This window comes from Aplysia californica, unplaced genomic scaffold (genome assembly GCF_000002075.1).
Source record: "Aplysia californica isolate F4 #8 unplaced genomic scaffold, AplCal3.0 scaffold00687, whole genome shotgun sequence".
NCBI classification, from domain to species: Eukaryota; Metazoa; Mollusca; class Gastropoda; order Aplysiida; family Aplysiidae; genus Aplysia; species Aplysia californica.
In genome coordinates this window covers 335,670-345,727 of record NW_004797957.1, presented here as the reverse complement: position 1 = coordinate 345,727, position 10,058 = coordinate 335,670, and the positions used below count along the sequence as shown (strand labels likewise).

At 40.4% G+C, this 10,058-nt stretch overlaps 1 protein-coding gene across 4 annotated transcripts in view; it reads right to left on the bottom strand.

The window, feature by feature from the left end:
* LOC101851674 (bifunctional purine biosynthesis protein ATIC) overlaps nt 1-10,058 on the bottom strand; it is a 55,926-nt gene that overhangs the window by 3,076 nt on the left and 42,792 nt on the right. For 2 of the 4 annotated variants that reach the window (XM_013088110.2, XM_005108412.3), the window contains exons 14-18: nt 9,364-9,437; nt 8,957-9,065; nt 7,975-8,034; nt 5,757-5,852; nt 3,485-4,091 (exon numbers count right to left, since the gene is read on the bottom strand). In XM_013088110.2, coding sequence (XP_012943564.1) covers nt 3,972-4,091; nt 5,757-5,852; nt 7,975-8,034; nt 8,957-9,065; nt 9,364-9,437 — 459 coding nt within the window. In that variant the 3' untranslated portion in view covers nt 3,485-3,971. Of the gene's footprint in view, nt 1-3,484; nt 4,092-5,756; nt 5,853-7,974; nt 8,035-8,956; nt 9,066-9,363; nt 9,438-10,058 lie in introns of those variants that run through there. The other 2 variants (XM_013088111.2, XM_035972422.1) reach the window with 1 other exon arrangement.

Sequence of the window (10,058 nt, the reverse complement as noted above, 5' to 3'; positions counted from 1 at the left end):
CTGGTTGCGACATATATACATTGTTATTCTAAGTGTGTGTGTGTGTGTGTGTTTATGTGTATATGGGTGTGTGTTTGTACGTGTGTGTTGTGTGTGTGTGTGTGTGTGCGTAGAACCACCCACTTAGTAAGTTTTACAGCACTTTCAACACAAGGTAAAATAAGTGCCGAACATTTAAGATGCTACCAGTACAAGAGAGTAACATACATTGAAAAGGAGGAGAGATACGGACTATATATTTTTCAGCTTTTGCAATACAATAAGGTCATAAATATTATACAGAGCTGAATATTAGAGGTGTTACAAGACAGTAACGAGGCAGGGGTAGGCCACGGGAAACATGGAGATGCGTGGAAAGGTTTTTGTTTTTGTAAAGTGTTTTACGGTCATATGAGCGCGCGGGACACCTAATATTTTCAGTTGGTAGGAAATTTGAATTCTGCCCGGGTGGCAGCCGAAGCCTACTCTTAATAATATCTTATCGATTTTAGACCACCAAGGGATCTTTAACATGCGCAACTTGCACACGGGACCTCCGAGATTTTTCGCTCTTGTCCGTGAAGGCTAGGTGTAGATCTTTCATACCAGAAGATCAGGGGTGTGGCTGAAAGACAGCAGTAAGAAGAAGCGAAGGAGTAGCAGTAGAAAGGCTGCAGAAAGAATCAGGAGCCCAGATGAGGGGGGCAAAGGAGATGAGGGAGTGGGGGCAGAAAGAGCAGACGAAAGCAGACGACAGAACACTGCTAGAGGGCAGGAAATGAGGTGAAAGGAGACAAATTTAGAGAAGAAAATTTTTCGGTCGCTACTCGGATTCGAGCCCGAGACCTTTGAATGAGAAGCCAACACCTTAACCTCTAGGCCACGAGAGCACCCTGCGGGGAAAGGGACATGAGTGAGAGAGATGAAGCTCACTTGGAAGGATGGCCAAGGACAGAGATAAATGGAAGGAGCTTGCGTGTGGTCTATACCCTGCCAGGGGTGAAAGACATTGATGATGATGACAAGACAGTAACAAACACAAAAAAGGAGGATGGGAAATAGGGATGAAAAAGGACAACACATGTTTGATAGGAAAGAAGGAACAAACCACACCACAGCACCCGCCAACCACTCACAAACTACATCAGAACAACAATGAGAACAAAGGATTGAAAAGAAGTAGAAGAAGCAGCAGACACCAGCACAGCCCAAACAAAGCTGCAGTCAATTCCCAGACAAAAACAAAAAGACAAACAATCCTTTATTTTCTTACAGATTTCTTCTGTAATTCTTTATTTTTCAAAAACTATTAGGAACAATGAACATTTCGTGTCCAAACGAACAGAACAAGGCAAAGAAATAACTCAACTTGGTTCTGAGGACACCACACCAATACCCTTTCAGAGGTAAGAACACACAGCCTCATCAACAGAAAGCAAAGAAAAGAAACATCATTGAGACAGATGTGTTATAATCTATATGGGAAAAACTGTCACTAAAACTAAAACTGCTCAACATGCAGAAAACTAAAAAAGCTTTAAATTGACAAGAACAAGGAAATCAAATGTATTAGTTTCAATAGAAAGTCTCACAGCACTTGCAACACGATCAAGTCAAATAACCAAATCTATTTTTTTTTTAAAAACAAGAACACCAAATGTGAGGCCGCGTGGTGGAATCAGGCTCTCGTCAATTTTTGGACATGTGGAGTTATTGGTATCATCTTAAAGCTTGTTCACTTGTCTTTATTTGGATTTTAAAAATATCCATTTATCTTGAATACAAGTTGAGATATTTGCGAAAGAAGGAGGTGGGGGTCACTTGTTTCCAGAGGTAAAATTAGTGAGAAAATGGCCGCCAAAGATGTTATTTCCTTAGCTTAAAAGTCCGTGATAACTAAAAAATGACATTTTTTGTGCCTTTAATCAACGTTTTCCAGAAAAATCCACACAGAAATGATTTCTTTAAAGGGCATGAAAGGTGTTGAGCCAAAAAACAAAGATTTGATAAAAATTCACAAACCTGCGGAAAAGATGCAAGTTTCTTCACTTTGATTAATTTGACGAGAGCCTGGTTCCACCATGCTGCCTCACATATGTATTAGTTTCAATAGAAAGTCTCACAGCACTTGCAACACAATCAAGTCATATAATCGAATCTTTTTTTTTTTTTAATTAAAAAAGAAAAGAGCAAAAACACTAAATGTATGAAAAAGAACAAGAACAAAGAACAAAAAACCAACTGTATAAAAAACAAATAAACAACAAAAGTAAATGCAGCAACAACAAGAACAAGAAAACAAAAAATCCCCAACCCATGAACACTGCGGATACAATCTCCTCTTTCCATCAGCTCATCATCGCCATAAATCTTCAGTTCTGAGCAAAGAACAACACAGTAGGCATGATATCGCTCACTAAGTGCTTGGGAACAGTAAGAGTAGACTGATAGACCTTTACATGTAAACTCCAATCACCCGAAAAAAATCCCTTACTCAAATACTCCCAGACACTATAGACGTGTAGAAAAAATGCTTCAAAGTACACATTTGCTCACAAAAAAGATTAGAATGCAGTAGCTCAGAAACTAATGGATGACATTTGATTTGTTTGAGCAAAGCTAGGCACATCAACACAATAATGATCGTTTAGTAGAGGAAAAAAATGAAGACAGACAGGAAGCTAGAAGGGAAAAAACAGAAATAGGACAGACTAGTTAGTAGCATCCTCCAACCACCCGCACAAATGGAAAATATAAAGTTCTGAAACATCAAAATCTGGAATGAGAGAGCCACGACAAACAAGAATCCCCGTGAAAAGTTCCTGGCATTGGGATAATGTTATGTAGCTCGTCATGATGAATACACCAATACAACACAACAGACGGAATAAACTTGTGTACACTGCAGCATGAAAGCTACACTATCTTAACCGTATAACGGAAATAACAGGGGAGTAATGTACGAAAACTACCCAGTGTTTACATCATAGGGGAAAGTAAAGTTTCTTGATACTCCACAGGATGATACTGACTGCTGACACCAAAATGTCCACCCCAAATACTGTTTTATAACAATGACACGACAAGATACAAAAATATATCAATTGAACATAAAGGTCCTCCAAAAGCCTTTGAATAAAATTTCAGTATGGCAGAGAAAAAAAATGAAAAGAGTAAATTTTAAAAACTTCAATGGCAGCCTTTTTTTTTTTCTTTCAAAAGACAGAAAATCTCAACAGAAGAGAACGTGAACTACAATAAAAGCAGCAAGCTACACACACTTTGAACAACAGAAAACTCGGATAGCTTCTTTTCAGAAACCATGTCCCTTGATGAGGAATAACAAAAAAAACAACAACAAACATGTCTTTATGTCAGAAAAGATCAGATAGAAAACCTTAAAATATACAGAGGCATAAACAGAAAATTAAAGCGTAATAAAACAGAAAATGAGTATCCTTGATCTCATAAAACCTTCATGAACAAGCCTGGGCCGCACATCTTATTTCTCTACACATGGTCAAGCCACATCTTTCAAACGACAGCAACAGTCAGGCCACATCTTCAAAACGACAGTGATGGTCAAGCCACTGACAGACTCAAGAACACAGAAATGTCAGAGATCAGGGGTCTACCACAAGACCGTGGGAATACAGAGCAACGCCAAAACACGCGTTTAATATCTTTGAGTTATTTTGTTTAGTTTCATTGTCATCTCTGTGTTCATTTATTCAATAAGTTTTTACACATTTTTATGATAAAATGAACTCACAATGTCAAATTTCTAACTCTTTAACATCAGCAGAACAAACCAAAATAAAAATCTGTTGTTCATCAGACAGTATACATCAACTCTTTTCAAAGCCTTCACTTTCACCATATTAACTTGTTGCCTGGTGTGACTGGGTGTGTGTGTGTGCGCGCGCGCATGTGTGAGCATGCATGCGAGTGTGTGTGTGTGTGTAGCAGGGCAGACACAACTCTGGCAGCGGTCAGTGGTGGAACAGCCGCAGGTTGGTGTGGGCCAGGGCAATGTTGTGGTCGTTACACGCCTCCACCACGGCCTGGTCATTGTTGGAGCCGGCCGGAGAGGCGATGAACTCCACACCACTCTGTGGGCAGAAAAATGTTGTAAAGGTGGTCAGAGGGAGATAGATTCACCAATAAAAATAAATGAAATACAGTGAAGTCTGCTCAACTCTTTTTTTTTTTTTACATAGTAGAGGGTTTTAAGGCGCTTGCAACTACATAAGGTCATATGAGCGCCAAGGGGTGGGTGTCAACAGAGAAATCTTTACAGGGAATCAGACTTGCTTTGCTCACCTCTCTAGCTTCAACAGCACAAAGTCTGCTTCAACTATCAAGGCACCCCAGAAATAGCGGGTCACAAGAGTGACAAACATACAAAAGAAGTAGAGGAAAATGACAATAGTAAAGATTAAGAAAGAAAAAGCAACAGTTCCCTGTTGTAGATCAGGCACACTTATGAGTGTGACATGAATCAGTCCATTTAGGCCTACAATTCTACTGTGCTTGAACGAGAAATGTCCCCCCCTTTGGGAATGGCCTAAAGACACTACAGTCAGTGACACTGCCCTGGGGGGAATTTTAACTCTTTGAACACCATCGGACACTGAGAGCGTCCAGTACTAGTGACAACTGTTTCGTTTTATTTAGCGCTAGTTTTTCGGAACTATTCGCGAACCAAGTCTTTTTTTTAGTAAGGACTAAGCCTTTGTTTCCGCCATTTAGAAGTTGGAGGCAAGCTTTTGGGGTTATAATGAGACATAGTGAACTAGGTTTAGTTGACTGCATAAAAATCTCCGGGAAACGGTGGAAAAAACTCAGGGCTTAAAGAGTTAAAGGTAAATTTGGAGTACAGCCAGATTTTCAAGAGTTTTATAGAGAGGTTGGGGAAAAAAAAGTAAAATTGACAGATGTTAAAAAATAACCTCTCCAATTATTTTTTTACTCAACGTTTGTTCTGTTTATTGCTGTTTTTGGATTAACCCCAGTCCACAATGTCATGGATTAACCATGTTCAGTTTAAGCGTCTTATTTTGTGCTTCGAAGGAGGTTGATAATAGATCTAGCATTGAGTGTAAAACAAACTTGCTGTTGAGCGGGAATTTACACCGTCATTAAGATAATCATTTGTCATAATTTTCATGAAACAAGTTTATTGTGATAACTGCTTTTGTAAATCAACACACAATATGATTTAAATTCTCCTGCTCTCTTCTGAAGTTCCTATCTCTTAGGTCACTTTTTTTTACTCCCACCGCCTTGAGCAAAGAGAAACATGTCGATATAATTAGTCATTTTGTGCACAGAAAAGGTAAGACAGACAGAAAAACAAAAAAGGAAGAGAAAGTACAAAGGATCTGCAAGTGGTTTCAGTTTCTCCCTCTAACCACCAGCTTATTTGTGAGGCGAGCATGTGCATGCATGTGTATGTGTTTGTGTATGTGTGTGTATGTGCATGAGTATGAGTGTGCATGCGTGTGTGCATGTGTGAGTGTATGCCTGTGTGTGTGTGTTTATGCCTGTGTGTGTGTGTGTGTGTGTGAGTGTATGCTGTGTGTGTGAGTGTACGCTGTGTGTGTGTGTGTACGTGCCTGTGTGTGTGTGTGTATGCCTAGTGTGTGTGTGTATGCCTAGTGTGTGAGTGTATGCTGTGTGTGTGTGTATGTGCGTGTGTGAGTGCGCATATTTGTAGGATGCACCGTCTGAACCAAACACAGGGAGACCCCGACCCTCTACAGCTGCTGCCTCACCTGGTAAGCCCGGTCAATGTTGTCCCTGAACGGGAAGAAGGCGTCCGAGCTGAGAGACACGCCCTTCAGCTGGCCGACCCAGTCACGACGTTCCCCCTGTAGGACATACCACGACATAAGAATCAGTTGTTTTGTTTTGTTTGTTTTTTAGGGGGGGGGGGGTGTGTTAAAGTAAGTTTTACAGCGCATGCAACAAAATAAGGTCATATAAGTGCCGAAAATTCAAGGTGTTACAAGAAAGTGAAAAATGGTATAGGTTTTAGTTTTAAGTTAGTCTTAGTAAGTGTTTTACTGAACTTGCAACACAATACGTTCATACAAGTGCCGAAGATTAGAAGTGTTACAAGAGAGTAACAAACACAAAAAAGGAGGAGAGGTCAGGATGACAGATGTTTGGTAGGAAGGAAGGAGCAAACCACACCAGAGCACCCGCCAACAACCCACCACGACACAAGGGTCAGTTTTTTGTTGGTTATTTTTTAAAGCAAGTTTTACAGTGCATGAAACAAAAAAAGATTATACAAGTGCCAAAGATTATAGGTATTGCAAGAGAGTGAAAAAATGGTATAGGTTTAACGCCCCCGCCCCTATCAACACTAATAGGTTACTTAAGAGGCGGATTACAAGAGAGTAAAAAAAAAAAAAGAAGGAGAAGAGATAATGACAACAGATGTTTGATAGGAGAGGAGGAGCAAACCCCATCAGAGCATCTGCCAATCACACTCAAGGATCAGTTTACCATGGGAACACACACTCAACGTCACAAATGACTATCAAAATAAAAAATCTAAATATAAGTGTTTTACACCCCCACCCACACAATTTAACTTTAAAAAAATCTCGTCAGAGACATCAGATTATGGAACAACCAACAAAAACTGTATCAAGTGGGATGGGTTGTGGTAGTGTAGTAAATGTTCCCTCAAATTTCCCAATCCCCGAAGAATCAGGGACAGTCGTGGGAAATTTGATACTTACAATTTAGAAAGTATAGAAAACGGGCTGCAAGAGTTTGTGTGCGTGTTAGTTTACGGTGGGAATGCTCACTCATCATCCATATCTAACATTCAATTGTCAATGTTTTACGCCCTGGTCAACCAGACCAATAACAACACCCCAGTCAACACAATTTCATAGCAGTCGAGTCAGTCGACTTTTTAAAACTAATAAAACAGACTCTTCCCTCAGGGGGAGTCAAGATGGTGAGCATTGACCAAGTGACACACCCCAACCCCCCTCACAACCTTCCACACACACATTCCTGAATTCAATAAATTCCTAGCAGATTCGTTACAGTAACATGAAAAATAGAAAAGATCTATGTTGTGACACATACAGTCCTAATTAATTTATGAGTTTCCTCCTCATTATTCACAAATCCAATTTTGAAAGTTTATAATTTTTCTAACCCTCAAAGCCCTGGCCTCCTGATCCTAATTTTACATAAATTCTAGCCTCCCGAGCGTCCGGGTTCAGGGAGAGAGCACTTCAATGTGAAAATACTCAATAAATCAGAACAGCATGAGACCAAAACATGTGTAAGAGGGTGCAGATATGTTGGTATCCCGTCACAGGCATGTTGACAAAAACTACTGAATTAGATTGATTGAAAATAACTACTTTTTTCTGCCCGATAATCCAGCACTTTTTTCCTCACACCAGTGAACCTATGCCACAGATGATTGTCAGGGACGCCAAATGATTTTTGAGAAAAATCCTGAAAATGAGCAGAGCGTCACACCTCACCTAAAACGAACCTTGTAAAATCTTGAAATGAGCAAACAAAAACATTTCTCTTACCATTCCCCTTTCCTTCACAAGTGTATGAAACAAAACGGAAAAAGCCGGAGAAACCGGAGATTTGGTATCCCTGGATTGTTGCAGTGAACCGGTGTCACAAATGATTGTTGCTGAAGTGTGTCACCCGTGTACTGCTGTCTTTTGTTATAGTAAGAGTTTTACGGCATTTGCAACAATACGGTCATACAAGAGCTGAAGATTAGGGGTGTTGCAAGAGAGTAATAAACAGTAAAAAAGAAGGGAAGATAAGGACAACAGATGTTTGATAGGAAAAACAGGAGCAAACCACACCAGAGCACCTGCCAGCAACCCACATACCTGGGCGTAAGACAACTTTTCTCCTCAACAATGGATGGATGTTTTGGACAATTTCTACCATCTACTGTACATAATACTGTCTATACATCTGTGTACACACCTCAGTAAACTGTGCTGGAGGATCTTCTAGCTGAGCCTCCCAGGCACTGGTCTCCATATCCTGTAAACACACGAAAATGTCAGGCGTAAAGAAAAAAAATAATTGTAATTTAATTTTTTTTTTAAATAGAAGAAAAAATGTGTCAGATTTTTTTTTTTCTTCTAGAAAAGAGAAGCATCAAGATATCCATTTAGTTTAGTTTTCGAAGGAGTTTTATTGTGCTTGCAACACAGGTGATTTACTCCAAAAATAAGGAGAGATGAGGACTTCAGATATTTGATAGGAGAGAAGAAGCAAGGCAAACCATACCAAAGCACCTGCCAACCAACCACATATATCGACACAATAACAACAATAAAGCAGAGAAAATGAAAGATGAACAGACAAAAACAAGAGGTAAAGAAAAGAAGTTGGACCTGCCAGTAGTGCGCTCGAACCATCCACAGGACTTAAAAGAAATCACAAACACAGGCAACCACACAACAAGACATTGGTTATATACTTAAAGCATACTGGAAATAAAATGAAATTTGGCGAAAATGTTTTCAATAAATCCATACGACCACTGCAAATTACAAGAGAGAAAAGTACAAGAAAAGAAATATGGTACACCATTTGACAGACAAACATAAAAATACCCCCCCCCCCCCAATCATGCTGACCAAGAGTTCAAGACAGCTGACTCAATAACAGAACTTAAAACCATTAAGCTCAGTTTTAGTAAGAGTATTACAACACACTTGTAACACGAAAAGGCCATATAAGTGCCATAGATTAAAGGTGCTTAGTTTACTTTTAGTAAGTTTTACGGCACTTGCAACACAAAAAGGTCATACAAGTGCCGAAAATTAGAGGTGGTGTTACAAGAGAGTAACAAACATAAATAAGAAGAATAGAAGGAGAGATCACAACGACAGATGTTGGATAGGAAAGAAGGAGTAGACCACACCAGAGCACCCACCAATCACCCAAGTCCTCTCACCTGCCCCACAGTGCCCAGCACAAAGACGTCGATGGCGTTGGACATCTCTGCTCGCTTCACTCCCTTCTTGAAGCGCATACCCAAGACTTTCGGGTGCTGTCGCAGCCACCTGTGTGCAGACAGAGAGGCAGAGATTCAAAACCTGAAAGATGGAACAAACCCCCCCCCCGCCCAACACAAAATAACAATACCTCGTCATGGCGGAGAAGAGGCAGCAATCAAAATTCTCTTTTGTAGCTACAATAGTTAAAGAGCTGAGCAGATCTACTCTATCAAAATTTCACCATGATCAATCAAAATTCAACAATGGGAGTTGGGCGAATGGGAAGTGGTTGTTTGCACAGCTGGTTGCCTTGGAAAAGTTGTTACAACAGGTTCCACACAGTACGACATTATGGTGAGCTCACCAGTTATTGGCCTTGTCTCCAGCCAGTCTGGTGCAGTGAATCCTGGACTGTTGCCCGGCCCCAATGCCGATGACCTGAGGAGGAAAGAAAAACTTGCTACAGTTGCCAGCTGTAGTGTACAGCACAATAACACAATAGCAACCACAGCCTTATGGTCATCAAATATAACATTGAAGAGAAGTTGTTTTGTTTTGACAAGAATTTTACAGCACTTGCAAAACAATTAGGTCATATAAAGTGGCGAAGCTTAGATGCGTAACAAGAAGATAACAAACAGGAAAAAGAAGGAGACAAGGACAATAAGATATTTGATGGGAAAGAAGGAGCACATCAACCACATGCAAGCACCCACCAGCCAACCTCCCATCTTTATTGGAAAAAAAGAGACTTGCAGCCGCATAACAAACTGTAGACACAGGTTGCTTAGGCCCCTTTCGGACAGATATCTACCCTATCAAAAGAACAAGACCTGGCCACTATTTTTCAAACACCCCATCCTGTGGGTAACAAAGTCCCTCAGGAATGTAATATCACATTGAAACATGTCGACAAGACTGCCATAGACAAACAGGATAAAGGAGTAGAAGAGGCTCTATTCAGAACTTACTTGACCTACTTCACACACCCATGGTCTCCACTATCTGTGTGGGGGCCCCCAGTGTGTGTGTGTGTGTGTGTGTGTGTGTGTGTGTGTG